Source organism: Pristiophorus japonicus, chromosome 2 (assembly GCF_044704955.1).
Source record: "Pristiophorus japonicus isolate sPriJap1 chromosome 2, sPriJap1.hap1, whole genome shotgun sequence".
NCBI classification, from domain to species: domain Eukaryota; kingdom Metazoa; phylum Chordata; class Chondrichthyes; family Pristiophoridae; genus Pristiophorus; species Pristiophorus japonicus.
This window is the reverse complement of record NC_091978.1, coordinates 316,663,724-316,682,090: the sequence shown is the minus strand read 5'-3', so window position 1 is coordinate 316,682,090 and position 18,367 is coordinate 316,663,724. Positions and strand designations below refer to the sequence as shown.

At 46.5% G+C, this 18,367-nt stretch overlaps 1 protein-coding gene across 1 annotated transcript in view; it reads left to right on the top strand.

Annotated features, from left to right (window-relative positions):
- Positions 1-14,510: 14,510 nt before the first annotated feature.
- ccna2 (cyclin A2) overlaps positions 14,511-18,367 on the top strand; it is a 36,450-nt gene continuing 32,593 nt past the window's right edge. The window contains exon 1 of the mRNA XM_070865268.1: positions 14,511-15,120. Within this exon, the coding sequence (XP_070721369.1) occupies positions 14,926-15,120 (195 nt within the window). The 5' untranslated portion in view covers positions 14,511-14,925. The remainder of the gene's footprint in view (positions 15,121-18,367) is intronic.

Here is an 18,367-nt window from a genome sequence, read left to right as displayed (position 1 = left end):
CGAGAGCCACAGACTTTGTCACAGGTGGGACAGATAGTCGTTGAGGGATTGCATGCTCTCAGCATTGAGACTCGAGGTGCTCGGCGCCCTCTCGGATGCACTTCCTCCACTTAGGGCGGTCTTAGGCCAGGTGTCAGTGGGGATGTTGCACTTTATCAGGGAGGTTTTGAGGGTGTCCTTGTAGCGTTTCCACTGCCCACCTTTGGCTCGTTTGCCGTGAAGGAGCTCCGAGTAGAGCACTTGCTTTGGGAGTCTCGTGTCTGGCATGTGGATTATGTGGCCTGCCAAGCGGAGCATATCAAATGTGGTCAATGCTTCAATGCTGGGGATGTTAGCCTGAATGAGGACGCTGATGTTGGTGCGCCTGTCCTCCCATGGGATTTGTAGGATCTTGTGGAGACATCGTTGATGATATTTCTCCAACAACTTGAGGTGTCTACTGTACATGGTCCATGTCTCTGAGCCATACAGGAGGGCAGGTATTACTACAGCCCTGTAGACCATGAGCTTGGTGGCAGTTTTGAGGGCCTGGTCTGACCTTCAATCGAGACTCTGCCTTTGACTTGAGTGTTCTCGACTCTATCCCGCAGCATGCTACCCACCACCACCTTGGTGAGACTCCAACACTGCACGAGGTAGAAAAAGCCATAAGGCAGCTTAAAAACAAGGCTACGGGTACAGACAGAATCCCTGCTGAGCCATTGAAGTATGGCGGAGAGACACTGCTGGCGCGAATACATGACCTCATCTCTCTCATCTGGAGGGAGGAGAGCATGCCGGTGGATCTCAGTGATGCAGTGATCGTGACCATCTTTAAAAAGGGGACAAGTCTGACTGCGGCAACTACAGAGGAATCTCCCTGCTATCAGCCACTGGGAAAGTCGTCGCTAGAGTCCTCCTCAACCGACTTCTTCCCAAGGCCGAGGAGCTCCTCCCGGAGTCACCGTGCGGATTTCGTCCCCTACGGGGCACAACGGACATGCTTTTTGCAGCGTGACAGCTACAGGAAAAATGCAGGGAACAGCGGCAGCCCTTCTTCGACCTTACAAAGGCCTTTGACACTGTCTATACATATATGTGTGTGTTCTCACAATGGACGCTCCCTTTCGTCTCACACTTTCAGCTGCATGTCGCAGTCAAACACTTGTGCACTCATTTCTGATGCGCCATCAGTCGTACTCACCAACCATGCTTTCTTTTGCAGGCTAAACTGGCTCACAATAGAGGCGAGCAAAGGATGACTGGGGATGGTGCTGCAGACACACATGTGCTCACACCTCTGGAGGTGAGGGCTCAGGCGTTGATCAGTGGCCATGCTGCATTCCCTGTGGCCGACGGTCGTGCTAATGCCGATGTGCGTAAGTGAACACCCTCCTTGAATGCATTCTCTCCTTCAATGCGCCAGTGCCTGCTGTTCCTTTCTGTCATGGATGTCTGCTAGTTGCATCCTCCATGCCTTCATCCCCTACCTCCCCCTCACGGCAGCCCTTCTCCCATTTATGCCTGCAGATGACACAAGATGGGCAGTGGAACTGGTGACGCCAATGGGGGCAGCATTGGTAAGTGAGGCCGTTGTTGAACGTGCTCGTTACTTGAATGCGCCAGTGCCTACTGTGCTGTTCTGTCCAAAGGTGTGCTAGTTGTACGCTCCATGCATCAATCCTCCACCTCCCCGTCACAGCAGCCCTTCTCCCATTTAAGCTCGCAGATGAAACACCCAGTGTTTCACAGCACAGCACAAACGGACCACCTGTGAGACCAGCTGCAGGCCTGAAGCACAGGCCTGTGGACAGAAGCCCTCTAATCTAGACAAGCACTGATGATAAGATTGAGGCCTCAAGCGATGAAGAGACCATTGTCAGCACTCCTCGGCTCATCCAGATAAGTGATGAGGAAGAAAAGGAGGATATAGATGGCACAAGAACGTCACTGTTTACACCCACATGCGCCAACTTAGATACTGGTGGGAGTGCGCGGTCTGAAGTGGTTGGTGGGGCGGTACTGGGTATTGCACTGGGGCCTAGCGGGCTGCAGTATGGTGATGGAGCTAGGCAACCTCAGGTGCCATCTCTCTGGGGGGGAGTCCGCACCAGAGTTCTGTCGATGAGGACTCAGATGATATCATCGACGTAGTGGCATATGAAAGAAGGGTGGAGACCATGCATTCCTAGATGTTGGAGACACTAAAAGGGTGCCAGAGAGGCTGTCGGAAGTGGTGAGGAGTTTGGAGGAGTCCGCCTCCCGCAGTCGACAGCTCTGAGCACACCATGGAGCCCATCATTGCCAGTGTGCAGGCGATAGTGGACTCCCAGAGTGTCCGTGTGGATCCACCTGCAATGCCGCAACCTGCAGGTGATGTGGCAGCTGCCATTTTGGCACAGACGTGAGCGAATGATTGCATTGGTGCTGGAATGGAGAGGATGGTTGCAGCCCTGAAAGCTCAGAATGCTCTTATGCACTCTGGCCAACAGGCCACGGAGCATCTTACTGATGCCATGGAGCATCAAACTGCAGCCATATCTGGTGGATTTGAGACTCTGGCTGCTCTCATGCAGTCTCAGCTCGATGCCACCAGATACCTCAGTGTTGCATTCGTGGCTGGGTCCATGGGCCACGGGGGATCTTCTGGTGTCGCACCACTGCACCGACCTGACCTCCCTCAGCTTAGTGGTGATCTTAATGTGCTGCTCCCGGGGAATGTCGCAGGATCCTCAGACTAGGATCCTGATGATGTGCTCTCTCAGGATCACAGCATTCCTGGTTCCAGACCTCCCACTCCACCAGTGCCTTCACGCATGGTTCCACCTGAGCCAAGCCAGACTGCACCTTCCCAGGAGGGTGCTGGCCAGTCTGCACCCGACTCTTTCAGGTCCAAAAGTGTTTGAGGGCGTCCTAGAAGGACAGCTGTAGCTCCCACACAACAACCACAGCAGCCTTCTCAGACCCATGATGCAGCAACAGGGGAGACACATAGGCATAGTGTGAGGGTAGGCACACGTAAGAGGTGTTATACGGAGATGCACAGGGGTAAGAGATGCACCCTTCCAAGCAGGCCTCTGGAGCACAGAATGAGGCCTACAGGCCTCTACTAAAGACTGATAACTGAAAGTCCTCAGAACTCTCACAAAACCTCTGAACACCACTTAGCAAGTTTAATGTAGGGAAAAAACAGAAGCAAAACTTTCCTCCAAAAATCGTACCGATCGCGGGAATAGTCCGTTGACCTCATCCAGCGGTGTCACGTTCCACGGCAAAGTGGACCAACACAAAAACCTGACGGGGTCACTGCCGAAAAAAAAACCTCTCATTTAAATGCTGAAAATGGGTGGCGTGGCCGCGTAGCAGTGGTGCACATCCTAATGACATCACCGCGGCCGAAACCCCTTTACCACTGCTTCACCCCGCTGATTCTGGTGGAAGTGCGCACTGCTGGAACCCCCCTCCCCCCCCATCTCGAGCTGAATATGCTTCGGGGGGGGGGGACAATACACTGGAATGTGGTGGCCGATCGATTTTTTCAATCGGCCGCCAAAAATCCACGTTAACGGTCCCTCCAGGGACACTGAATTTCAGTCCCTATGATACTATACAAAAAATCCTGTAACACCCAAAATGGATATGGTTGTAACTCATTCCCCTTCCAACTGAAAATTTATAACTAGAATACACCACACATTTTATTTACACCAACTTGAAGTTTAAAATATTGTATACTGTCCTGAAACCTATGTTGAAAGCTTTGAGAAGCTGACTTGAAACACCCAACATAATGATATGTTTAGAATTACAGGACCTAACTTGTGCCACATCAGCATGCATATTAATGTGATGAAAATTATATGTGGCTCTTCCGGGCACTTTCTCTCTTTAGAAAAGCAGTGACAGTCCCCCTTTACTTGCACTTTACAGCAGTACATTTGAATTATTTTAAACTTCACTAATTCTTGGACAATAAATGTTTTTCTTCAAGGGGTATTGTCTTCTTTGAAAGTTTTTGCAAACCTTTCTAATTTGTTTGCAAGCATACACCACAATAAAATTGTGTTGATACACATGGTACCACTTCCATGTGATTTATTATGCATGTCATAAGAATAAACATAGGCTCCCCTAAAGATTCAGTTAGGTTATCCATTATTTAGTTGAGCCATACAGACCAGGAAGGCCCTGGGTTCAATTCCTCCATTTGTGTTGAATTCCTGATCTCAATTAGAGGAGTTCAGGGTGAAAACTAGCTAAAAACTTGTGACCAGGTGGCATTCGGCCACATGACATCTGTCCACATGATGTCTGCAAATGTTACCGCATTTATTTCATACAGATTGGGTCCCTGTAGTTCAGTTCAGTATTTCTGCTAGTGGTTTCGTGCCAGCAGCCACTGAACGAGAAGTTTGAGAACTAGGCAGTCACCTGATAGCAGACGAAGAAGCAAATCCGAGGGAGGGGATGAAGGGAAACCAAAGGTTGGGAGTGCTTCGCAGACGGGAAACCAGAGGTGGAAGGACCATTGATTCTACCAGTAATTAATAGTAACTCACTGAAATTCCACAGATAACTAATAGTAATACTGGAAACACTCAGATCCCTCTCATAACCAACAGCAAAACAATAATTCACTGATAGGTATATATATATATGTGTCTGGTAATAATAAGTGTAATGCCCCGATATCTAACTAATAGTACTCCGATAATGCGTTGATATTCACCCTGGAACTACAGCCATAATCCCCCTGTACTGCACAAGGTGTGCTCTGGTTCCCCAGTCAATGCCACCTTTAATAACAACAACACAACAACATATTTTATTTATATAACGCCTTTAATGTAGTAAAATGTCCCAAGGTGTTATAAGACAAAACAGATAAATTTGACACCGAGCCACATAAGAAGAAATTACGGCAGATGATCAAAAGCTTGATGAAAGAGTTAGGTTTTAAAGAGCGTCTTAAAGGAGGAAAGAGAGGTAGAAAGGTTTAGGGAGGGAGTTCCAGAGCTTAGGGCCCAAGCAGCTGAAGGCACAGCCTCCGATGGTTAAGCAGTTATACTCAGGGATGCTCAAGAAGGCAGAATTTGAGGAGCACAGACATCTTGTAGGGTTGTGAGGCTGAAAGAGATTACAGAGATAGGGAGAGGCATGGCCATGGAGGGATTTATAAACAAGGATGAGAATTTTGAAATCGTGGCGTTGCTTAACCGGGAGCCAATGTAGGTCAGCGAGCACAGGGGTGATGGGTTAACGGGACTTGGTGCAAGTTAGGACACGGGCTGCTGAGATTTGGATGATCTCAAGTTTACATAGTGTAGAATGTGGGAGGCCAGCCAGGATTGTGTGGAGTAGTCAAGTCTAGAGGGTAACAAAGGCATGGATGAGGGTTTCAGCAGCAGAAGAGCTTAGGCAGGGACGGAGGTGGGCAATGTTACGGAGGTGGAAATAGGCGGTTTTAGTTATGCTGCGGATATGTGGCCGGAAGCTCATTTCAGGGTCCAATATGATGCCTAGATTGCAAACAGTCTGGTTTAGCCTCAGATAGATGCTAGGGAGTCAGTGGCTAGGAAATGCAGTTTGTGGCGGGGACCAAAGGCAATGGCTTCAGTCTTCCCAATATTTAATTGGAGAAAATTTCTGCTCATCCAGTACTGGATGTCGGGCAAGCAGCCTGACAATTTAGAAACCATGGAATAGGCCTGATCCCTCTCCCTATCTCTTTGAACTCTGGTTTGGACTTGGGATCTGTGTGAATATGGCAATTCTGAACTGGGAGCCTCAATCAGAGCCGATTTGTATTTGAACTTCACACGTTAAAACCGACCTGAACCAAACTGAGAGATTGCACAAGGAACTGAGGGCTTTGTGTTTGGGGCATTTCTTACAGGGCACAGCGTCCTAAATTCATCTTAGCACCAACATTTCTAAAACTCCCTTTGGGCTCAGACTCAATAAAGGAGAGTATTCATAGAATGAGAGAAATTACAGAATGGGAGGAAGCCATTTGGCTTCCGGTGTCTATAACCTCCTGTAACCCCCATTCCCTTCCAGATCTTTTTATATTCCTCATTTTGAAATATTTATCTCATTCCCTTTTAAATGATGTTTTCGTGACTACATCCATAGTCACTTGTGGTGAAGGATGTTGCACTCAGTTCAAGAACCTTCCTTCTCCGTTAGTTCTTCCAGTGAGAATCCTTGGGGCTGGATTTTCGGCTTTCGGGGTTTTTTGGCAAAAACGGTAGCGATACGTGAAACTTACCATATTCGCTGCGCAACTGTTTTTAGGCCAAACCTTCGGCCTTTACATCTGCGGTAAGGAGGGCTTTGCACAAGTATTTGTGGCCCAAAACGCGAGTTTCGGCAACTTTAGTCTGGGGTTGGCAGCGCTGCAAGAGTGGCCTTGGGAGTGGGGGGCAAAAACAAAAAAAGAAAATTCCAAAAGACATTTCAAAAACATTTAGAAGACCCGTAACTATTTAATCGCTGCAAAAAAATTAAAAAATTAAAACTTTAACTTAACTTTTTTTGCAGGTTTCCGTACTGACCGCTGCTGATAGGGCTGCACCGATAGGTTTGACCCTTTGCTATTCTGGGCATGGCGTACGGGTCGGGAGAAAGCCAAAAGTCCGACGCAAATGCAATCCGAGTCGTTGCACGTAAGTGCACCTCTCCCCAGCGGTACTTACAAGCGCCACCGCAAACAGGTATCCGAGGATCCCGCCCGGGCTTTGTGACCGTGTTTTCGCTGCGGAGGGTCAAATTGCGGCGAAAACCTGGTCGCAAACTTCTCAAAAATCTGGGCCTTGGTTTCCATTGCCTATTTTCCCATTTACCCACCAGTGGAGACAATCTTTCACTATTTGCCCACAATTACGACCCCAGGTGTCACTCAGACAGTACATAGAATTACTTAGAATATACAGCACACAAATAGGCCATTTGGCCCATCCAGTCCATGCCAGTGTTTATGCTCGACTTGCGCCTCCTTGCATCTTTCCACATCTAACTCTATCAGCCTAAGCCTCTATTCCCTTTTCCCTCATATGCTTATCTAGCTTCCTCTTAAATGCATCTATACTATTCACCTCAACTACTCCCTGTGGTAACAAGTTCCACAGTCTCACCACTCTCTGGGTAAAGAAGTTTCTTCTGAATTGCCTATTTGATTTCTGGATGACCATCTTATATTGATGACCTCCAGCTATACTCTTCCTCACAAGTGGAAACACTCTGTATCTATTCTATCAAAACCTTTCATAATTTTAAAGACCTATATTAGGTCACCTTTTTTCAAGAGAAAACAGCCCCAGGCTGGTCATCTTTTCCTGATAGGTATAATCTCACAGTTCTGATATCATCCATGTAAATTTTTTTTACACCCTCTCCAGTGCTTCTACATACTTTTTTAAAAATAATATTGAGACTAGAACTGTATACAGTATTCCAAGTGTGGTCTAACCAAAGTTTGATACACATTGAGCATAAGTTCTCTACTTTTCAATTCTATCCCTCTAGAAATACACCTTGTGCTTGGTTTGCTTTTGTTCTGGCCTCTATTGACCATAGAAACATAGAAAATAGGTGCAGGAGTAGGCCATTCGGCCCTTCGAGCCTGCGCCGCCATTCAATGAGTTCATGGCTGAACATGCAACTTCAGTACCCCATTCCTGTTTTCTCGCCATACCCCTTGATCCCCCGAGTAGTAAGGACTACATCTAACTCTTTTTTGAATATATTAAGTGAATTGGCCTCAACAACTTTCTGTGGTAGAGAATTCCACAGGTTCACCACCCTCTGGGTGAAGAAGTTTCTCCTCATCTCGATCCTAAATGGCTTACCCCTTATCCTAAGACTGTGACCCCTGGTTCTGGACTTCCCCAACATTGGGAACATTCTTCCTGCATCTAACCTGTCTAAACCCATCAGAATTTTAAACATTTCTATGAGATCCCCTCTCATTCTTCTGAACTCCAGTGAATACAAGCCCAGTTGATCCAGTCTTTCTTGATATGTCAGTCCCGCCATCCCGGGAATCAGTCTGGTGAACCTTCGCTGCACTCCCTCAATAGCAAGAATGTCCTTCCTCAAGTTAGGAGACCAAAACTGTGCACAATACTCCAGGTGTGGCCTCACCAAGGCCCTGTACAACTGTATAACACCTCCCTGCCCCTGTACTCAAATCCCCTCGCTATGAAGGCTAACATACCATTTGCTTTCTTAACCGCCTGCTGTACCTGCATGCCAACCTTCAATGACCGATGTACCACGACACCCAGGTCTCGTTGCACCTCCCCTTTTCCTAATCTGTTCCCATTCAGATAATAGTCTGTCTCTCTGTTTTTAACCACCAAAGTGGATAACCTCACAGTTATCCACATTATACTTCATCTGCCATGCATTTGACCACTCACCTAACCTATCCAAGTCACTCTGCAACCTCATAGCATCCTCCTCGCAGCTCACACTGCCACCCACTTAGTGTCATCCGCAAATTTGGAGATAGTACATTTAATCCCCTCGTCTAAATCATTAATGTACAATGTAAACAGCTGGGTCCCCAGCACAGAACCTTGCGGTACCCCACCAGTCACTACCTGCCATTCTGAAAAGTACCCATTTACTCCTACTCTTTGCTTCCTGTCTGCCAACCAGTTCTCAATCCACGTCAGCACACTACCCCCAATCCCATGTGCTTTAACTTTGCACATTAATCTCTTGTGTGGGACCTTGTCGAAAGCCTTCTGAAAGTCCAAATACACCACTTCAACTGGTTCTCCCTTGTCCACTCTACTGGAAACATCCTCAAAAAATTCCAGAAGATTTGTCAAGCATGATTTCCCTTTCACAAATCCATGCTGACTTGGACCTATCATGTCACCTCTTTCCAAATGCGCTGCTATAACATCCTTAATAATTGATTCCATCATTTTACCCACTACCGATGTCAGGTTCGCAACTTTCAGTGATTTGTGTATGTGTACACCCCTACTCTATTTAGGTTCTTATTTTCCAAGTAGTATGTGACCTCCTTATTTTTCTTACTAAAATGTAATACATCATACTTAACTATGTTGAAATTCTTTTGCCAATCATATGCCCATTCTGCAAGTTTATTAATGTCTTCCTGTAATTTGTTACAGTGTTGACTATCCATCCCAATTTGATGTTGTCTGCAAATTTAGAAATTGTTTTTTTGATTCCAAAGTCTAAATCGTTAATATGAACTGTGAACAACAGTGGTCCTAGCACTGATCTTTGTAGAATACCACTTCCCACCTTCTGCCACTCTGGATAGCTATCCTTTACCCCTACTCTCTGCTTTCTGTCTTGAAGCCAGCTAGCTATCCATTCTGCTGGATGAGCAGAAATTTTCTCCAATTAAATATTGGGAAGACCGAAGCCATTGTCTTTAGTCCCCGCCACAAACTCCATTCTCTAGCTACTGACTCCATCTGTCTGAGGCTGAACCAGACTGTTTGCAACCTTGGTGTCACATTTGACCATGAAATGAGCTGCTGACCACATATCCATGGCATAACTAAGACTGCCTATTTCCACCTACGTAACATTGCCCATCTCTGCCCCTGCCTAAGCTCGTCTGCTGCTGAAACCCTCATCCATGCCTTTGTTACCTCTAGACTTGACTATTCCAATGCATCTCTAGCTGGCCTTTCACGTTTTACTCAACGTAAACTTGAGGTCATCCAAAACTCGGCTGCATGTGTCCTAATTAGACCAAGCCCCGTTCACCCATGCTCGCTGACCTACATTGGTTCCCGGTTGAGCAACGCCTCAATTTTCAAATTCTCATCCTTGTTTTTAAATCACCCCTCTCTATCTCTATAATCCCCTCCCACCCCACAACCCCCCAAAATATCTGCGCTCCTCTAATTCTGGTCCTTTGGGCGTCCTGCTTTTAATCGTTCAACAATTGGTGACTGTGCCTTTAGCTGCCCAGGCCTAAGCTCTCAAATTCCCTCCCTAAACCTCTCCGCCACTCTACCTCTCTTTCCTCCTTTAAGATGCTCCTTAAAACCAACCTCTTTGAAACCTCTTTTGGTCATCTGTCCTAATTTCTCCTTATGTGGCTCAGTGTCAAATTTTGTTTTAGAACATTCCTGTGAGGCGCCTTGGGATGTTTCACTAGATTAAAGGCGCTACATAAATACAAGTTGTTGTTGTTTTTGCTACTTGTCCCCTGACTCTGCATGCTTTGATCATATTCATTAGTCTATTATGTTCTTCTCAGGCAGTCCCTCAGAGTTGAGGATGACTTGCTTCCATACTAAAAATGAGTTCTCAGGTGACTGATGAATCCAATGCGGGAACTACAGTCTCTGTCACAGGTTGGGCAGACGTTGGTTGAAGGTCCGGTTGGTTGAAGTTCTCCTTCCGCTGTTTGTGATTGGTCTCCGCTTGCTTCCGGCGAAGAGACTCGGGTGTTCCCGGATTATTCTCTTCCACTTTAAGCGATCTTACGCCAGGTGTTGGTGGGGATGTTGCACTTTTTCAAGGAGGCCTTGAGGGTGTCCTTAAAACGTTTCCTCTGCCCACCTGAGGCTCATTTGCTCTGTCGGAGCTCCGAGCGCTTGTTTTGGGAGTCTCGTATCGAACATGTGGACGATATGGCACGTCCATCAGAGCAGATCAAGCATTGGCAATGTTTCGATGCTGAGAATGTTGGCCTGAGCGAGAACACTGATGTTGGTGCGCCTATCCTGCCATAGGATTTGCAAGATCTTGTGTAGGCAGCATTGGTGGTACTTCACCAGAGCTTTGATGTGCCTACTGTATATAAGAACATAAGAGATAGGAGCAGCAGTAGGCCATTTGGCCCCTCGAGCCTGCTCCGCCATTCAATAAGATAATGGCAGTTCTGATCATGGACTCAGCTCCACTTCCCTGCCCGCTCTCCATAACCCTTTATTCCCTTATCGTTCAAAAATATATCTATCTCCGCCTTAAATATATTCAATGACTCAGCCTCCTCAGCTCTCTGGGGCAGAGAATTCCATTGATTTACAAACCTCTGAGAGAAGAAATTTCTCCTCATCTCAGTTTTAAATGGGTGTCCCCTTATTCTAAGACTATGTCGCCTACTTTTAGTTTCCTCTATGAGTGGAAATATCCTCTCTGCATCCACCTTGTCGAGCCCCCTCATTATCTTATAAGTTTCAATAAGATCACCTCTCATTCTTCTGAACTCCAATGTGTATAGGCCCAACCTACTCAACCTATCTTCATAAGTCAACCCCCTCATCTCCGAAATCAACCGAGTGAACCTTTTCTGAACAGCCTCCAATGCAAGTATATCCTTCCTTAAATATGGAGACCAAAACTGCATGTAGTACTCCAGGTCTGGCCTCACCAATACCCTGTACAGTTGTAGCAGAATCTCTCTGCTTTTATACTCCATCCCACCTTGCAATAAAGGCCAACGTTCCATTTGCCTTCCTGATTACTTGCTATACCTGCATACTATTTGTGTTTCATGCACAAGGACCCCCAGATCCCTCTGTACTGCAGCACTTTGCAATTTTTCTCCATTTAAATTATAATTTGCTTTTCTATTTTTTCTGCCAAAGTGGATAACCTCAGATTTTCCCACATTATACTCCATCTGCCAAATTTTTGCCCACTCACTTAGCCTGTCTATATCCCTTTGCAGATTTTTTGTGTCCTCCTCACAATTTGCTTTCCCACCCATCTTTGTATCATCAGCAAATTTGGCTACATTACACTCGGTCCCTTCATCGTTAATATAGATTGTAAATGGTTGAAGACCCAGCACCAATCCCTGTGGCACCCCACTAGTTACTGTTTGTCAACCTGAAAATGACCCATTTATCCCGACTCTCTGTTTTCTGTTAGTTAGCCAATCCACTATATTACCCCCAACTCCCTTGAGCTTTTATCTTGTGCAGTAACCTTTTATGTGGCACCTTATCGAATGCCTTCTGGAAATCCAAATACACCACATCCACTGGTTCATCCTTATCCACCCTGCTCGTTACATCCTGAAATCCTGCTTGACAAATCTTCTAGAATTTTTTGAGGATATAACTGGTAGAGTGGACAAGGGAGAACCAGTGGATGTGATGTATTTGGACTTTCAAAAGGCTTTTGACAAGGTCCCACACAAGAGATTGGTGTGAAAAATTAAAGCACATGGTATTGGGGGTAATGTACTGACGTAGATAAGAGAACTGGTTGGCAGACAGGAAGCAGAGAGTCGGGATAAACGGGTCCTTTTCAGAATGGCAGGCACTGATTAGTGGGGTGCCGCAGGGCTCAGTGCTGGGACCCCAGCTATTTACAATATACATTAATGATTTGGATGAGGGAATTGAGTGTAATATCTCCAAGTTTGCAAATGACACTAAGCTGGGTGGCGGTGTGAGTTGTGAGGAGGACGCTAAAAGGCTGCAGGGTGATTTGGACAGGTTAGGTGAATGGGCAAACGCGTGGCAGATGCAGTATGTGGATAAATGTGAGGTTATCCACTTTGGTGGCAAAAACACGGAGGCAGAATATTATCTGAACGGCGGCAGATTAGGAAAAGGGGAAGTGTAACGAGACCTGGGTGTCATGGTACATCAGTCATTGAAAGTTGGCATGCAGGTACAGCAGGCGATGAAGAAGGAAAATGGTATGTTGGCCTTCATAGCTAGGAGATTTGAATATAGGAGCAGGGAGGTCTTACTACAGTTGTACAGGGCCTTGGTGAGGCCTCACCTGGAATATTGTGTTCAGTTTTGGTCTCCTAATCTGAGGAAGGACATTCTTGCTTCTAAGGGAGTGCAGTGAAGGTTCACCAGACTGATTCCCGGGATGGCCGGACTGACATATGATGAGAGACTGGATCAACTGGGCCTGTATTCACTGGAGTTTAGAAGGATGAGAGGGGATCTCATAGAAACATATAAAATTCTGACGGGACTGGACAGGTTAGATGCAGGAACAATGTTCCTGATGTTAGGGAAGTCCAGAACCAGGGACATAGTCTAAGGATAAGGGGCAGGCCATTTACGACTGAGCTGAGGAGAAACTTCTTCACTCAGAGAGTTGTTAACCTGTGGAATTCCCTACCGCAGAGAGTTGTTGATGCCAGTTCATTGGATATATTCAAGATGGAGTTAGATATGGCCCTTACGGCTAAAGGGATCAAGGGGTATGGAGAGAAAGTAGGAAAGGGGTACTGAGGTGAATGATCAGCCATGATCTTATTGAACGGTGGTGCAGGCTCGAAGGGCCGAATGGCCAACTCCTGCACCTATTTTCTATGTTTCTATTCTCAAAGAACTCCAGCAAATTTGTCAAACATGATTTCTGTTTCATAAAACCATATTGACTCTGCTTGATTGAATCATGTATTTCCAAATGTCCCGCTACTGCTTCCTTAATAATGGACTAATAATGAATTATGTGGCCCAGTGTCAATTTTTTTCTCTCATATTACTCCTCTGAAGCATCTTGGGATGTTTCACTACATTAAAAGGTGCTATATAAATACAAGTTGTTTTTGTAAAAAATATTGGAGTTGGGGGAATGGCTGTTTGACTGACAATCAAGCGGAGAACCCCGCGGACTGGCTAATGTGCTGGGAACAGTCGGTGAGGGGGTTGCGGGCAAATGAGGTCAGGTGATTGAGGGTCATATGGAGGGAAAGAGGTAGTGGGATCGGCGTGGGGACCAGTGTCTTCTGCAGTGCAGGGATAGTAGCAGTAACATGGTGAGTGGGAGCAACGCTGTGAGGAAAAGCCATGAAGTGGCCTACTCCTGCTCCTATTTCTTCACTGGAGAAATCAGGGCAGGTGACCAAAAGTTTGGTCAAAGAGGTAGGATTTAAAGAGCATCTTGAAGGAGGAAAGAGAGGCAGAGGTAATAAAAAGAAGTGTTCGATGAAAACGAAAAAACGTTTTTTTATAGCCCTTATGAATTTTCTTGCAAATTGCTCGCAGCAGTGTCCAGATTAATGTTTAATTCCTGGCGACTCCAGGCCAATCCTGGAAGGTTGAAATCCTAGTTGGAGGCCAACATCAGTTCTGCCTGTGATACCCTCCTTGGTAGAGCAAGACTGCTAACACTCAAGGTGTAGGCTTGCAGGTGAAGAATCCATGAGGTTCAGCACCAAATAGCAGCCAGCACCCTTGTAACAATACTATAGTGTGAGTCAACACAATGAAGACAGCAGGAGCGAAAATGGGAGGAAAAATTAGAAAGTGCGGAATATTTAAACGAGTTTGCAAACTGTTTCAGTTTTGCTGGTAATAAGTTTCGATGCTAATAATACCCTAATATTGACATAATCCACTCTTCCTCCACGAAGACAGCGCTTCACTGTCTGACTCCTTGCAGCTGCCGCCTATTTCCTCACCTCCCCTCTCCAGTTGATTGACAATCGCGAACGCGCGAATGACAAAAATAGGACCCAAAAAATTCAAATCCGAAACGGAACCGACGTACGCGCGCGCGCCGAGCCGCCATTGGCTGGTTTCAATAGTCGCGGGATACTTGAACTGGCTGGCTTACAGTTGCCGCTGCTGACGTATGGGGCAGTGAAAGGATTCAGGGAACGAGCGGTGAAAGCAGAAGAGCAAAACTGCCCCGATTAGCCCGGGGGAGGGGAGCAACAGCAACAGCAACAGCAACCCACGCAGCGTGGCGTTAGGACCAGTGTGGGGCCGGAATATAGAGCGGGACCTGGCGAGAGGAGGACAGGCAGTGCGAGCCGGGGATCAGCCATTAGCGACCGCCGCCTCTTCTCTCCTGTCGCAGCCAGCGCCCGGGGCCTGGGCTCAGCGCCAGCGACATTCGGGAGAAGGGGATCCGAAATCCGAGTCTGGGCCGGAGCCGCTCAGCTCGATCGCACCTTTTACGGGACGGTGTATTTTTCTTTTTTAACTTTTTTTTTTACAAATCCCGGAGCACGAGATGTTTCGGGCTCCTCGCGACGCTGCGTCTAGGAACTGGGAAAACGTGATGCCCTCGGGGGTGAAAACCACAACCTGGGAGGAGCAAGGAGGCCGGGAGCGGAATCCCGGCAGAGCAGCCGCCACCGCCATGGGCGGCAGGAAGGTGCTCGGAGTGTTGCAGAACAATCAGGCTTTGCAGCCCCACCGCAAGCCCGTAAGTAAGCGGCAGCGTGTGCCACCTCCTTCTGTCACTGTGGTCTCTGCAAGCACAAGCTGCTGTCTCCAGCACGACTTACCGGGCGCAGAAGGCTCTGGCCAGTTCAGATGTATCCATGAGAATAGCGTGGAGCTCTGTTCCCGTTTTGCAACGGCCTGTGGTCACTTTGATCGTCTATTAAAATACGAGAAGATTGAAAGTTTTTTTTTAAGTTGGTGACTCTTGCCCACTCAACGAGTTTAAAAAAAAAAAGCCGGACTTAATCTTGTGTATTTGTAGTAACCATTCCTTGCTTTCGTGTGATCAGCAATTTATCGAAGGCAGTTCTTTATGTAAGCCTTAAAAATAAAGCTGGGCACTTAAACCCACAAGTCAAAACGACCTTCCTGCCAGTCTGCTCCAGTGATTTTACTTACACGGGGTATCCAAAGCGTCCCGTAGTCCAGTGTAGGGTCTGTAAATTCAAATTCTGTCCCTCCAGAGCCATCTGATGCTGGTATCGTGCTTTGCTCGTGGTTCCGACTGAAGGAATTTGTGTTTGTATGTGTATAATATATCCCTTTTTAAACTACAATTATTAAAACTTCGTGACCTTTCCTACATGTGGTGGACATCTCTCATGAATTTGAATTTATGGTGGTTACTGGAAGTGCAGGAATAATTGACTGATCTTGGCTGCCAATAGACAAGGTTTTCTATAGTCTATTGTGGGGCTATACAAGCTTTTGTCTTCTTTGACTGTGGAATGCTTGGGAGCCAATTATTAAAGTTTATCCACCAATGCAGCAGCTGTGTTAAATACAGGCCTGCAAAGCAATGAAGTATACGCACACTGCCAGGATTTGGGGCCTGTACCCTGTCTCCTCTTTCTCCCCCTCCCGTTGCATACTTCTGGAATCCTGAGGCAGTAACTGATGGCTAATCCTGCATTTGACTTCGGGAAGGTGGCGACTTGTGTCGTATCATTTCCATGGGCAGTTTCAGCCCTCATACTGCACCCAAGTAAGCCTAGATAGAGGTGTAGGGAGTATTGGGTGAAGTAGGCATTACAACTGAGCCTGATCTGTCGTCTTTTGGTTTCCAGTTAAGCACGTTCAGCAATAACTTTTATTTGTATAGCGCCTTTAACATAGTAAAACGTCCCTAGGCATTTCACAGGAGTATTGAGACAACATAGACACTGAGCCACATAAGGAGAAATTGGGGCAGGTGATCAAAAGCTTGGTCAGAGGTAGGTTTTAAGGGGTGTCTTGAAGGAGGAAAGAGGTGGGCTGGTTTAGGCAGGGAATTCCAGAACTTGGGTTGGGGCTTGGGCAACAGGATGCACGGTCACCAAAGAATGCTCAAGAGGGCAGAATTAATGGAGTGCAGTTGACTGGGTTGTGGGGGGTGGTGGTGGTGGGGGAGAGAAAGAGACGGTTGCTGAAGGAGATTAGAGATGAGGAGGAGGAGGAGGAGAGGAGGGTTGCTGAAGGAGATTAGAGATAAGGAGGGGTGAGGCCATGGAGGGATTTGAAAACCAGGATGAGAATTTTGAAATCGAGGTGTTAACCGGCAGCCAGTGTAGGTCAGCGAGCACAGGGGTGATGGGTGAGCGGTACTTTGCATGGGCAGCTGAGTTTTGGATCACCTTTTTAGTTTTGCGTAGGGTAGAATGTAGGAGGCCAACCAGGAGTGTGTTGGAATAATCAAGTCTAGAGATAACAAATGAGGGCCTTCAGCAGCAGATGAGCTGAGGCAAGGACGGAGACGGACGATGTTAAGGAGGTGCATATAGGCAGTCTTAGTTATGCTGTGGATATGTGGTTGAAAGCTCATTTCAGAGTCAAATATGACTCCAAGGTTGCGAACAGTGATTCAGCCTCAAACAGAAGTTGGGGAGTGGGATGGAGTTTGTGGTGGGGTCTTAAAAACAATGGCTTCGATCATCCCAATATTTAATTGAAGATCAATTCTGGTCATCCAGAACTGGATGTCGGTCAAGCAGTCTGATGATTTAGAGATGTGGAGGGATCGAGAGAAGTGGTAGTGAGGTAAGAATTGGATGTCATCAGCATACATGCGGGAACTGACGCTGTGTTTTCAGATGATGTCACCAAAGGGCAACATATAAAGCCCCTATTTATTTTTTTGAAAAGCAAACAAAAAGCAGGAAACGATAAGACCAGTTAGCGTAACATCTGTGGTTGGGAAAATGTTGGAGTCCATTATTAACGAAGCAGTAGCAGGACATTTTGGAAAAGCATAATTTGGACAGGCAGAGTCAGCATGGATTTATGAAGGGGAAGTCATGTTTGACAACTTTGCTGGAATTCTTTGAGGATGTATTAACAGGGTGGATAAAGGGGAACTAATGGATATGGTGTATTTGGACTTCCAGAAGGCATTCGATAAGGTGTCACATAAGAGGTTACTGCACAAGATAAAAGCTCACTGGGTTGGGAGTAATATATTAGCATGGATTGGGATTGGCTAACTAACAGAAAACAGAGTGTCAGGATAAATGGTTCATTCTCTGGGTTGGCAATCAGTAACTAGTGGCGTGCCACAGGGATCAGTGCTGGGATCCCAACTATTTACAATCTATATTAACTACTTGGATGAAGGGACCGAGTGTAACGTAGCTAAGTTTGCTGATGATTCAAAGATGGGAAGAAAAGCAATGTGTGAGGAGGACACAAAACCTTCAATAGGACATAGACAGGCTAGGTGAGTGGGCAAAAATTTGGCAGATGGAGTATAATGTTGGAAAGTGTGAGGTTGGCAGAAAAAATTTGAAGAGCAAGTTATTATTTGCAATTTTTCTCCATTTTTAAAGTGCTGCAATACAGTGGGACCTGGGGGTCCTGGTTTATGAAACACAAAAGGTTGGTATGCAGGTACAGCAAGTGATCAGGAAGGCCAATGGAATCTTGGCCTTTATTGCAAAGGGTATGGAGTATAAAAGCAGGGAAGTCTGGCTACAGTTCTACAGGGTATTGGTGAGGTCACGCCTAGAATACTGCGTGCAATTTTGGTTTCCATATTACTGCTTTGGAGGCAGTTCAGAGAAGGTTCACAAAGTTGATTCCAGAGATGAGGGGGCTGACATGAGGAAAGGTTGAGTAGGTTGGGCCTCTACTTAGTTGAAATTCAGAAGAATGAGAGGTGATCTTATTGAAATGTATAAGATTATGAGGGGGCTTGACGAGGTGGATGCAGAGAGGATGTTTCCACTGATGGGGGAAGACTAGAACTGGGGGGG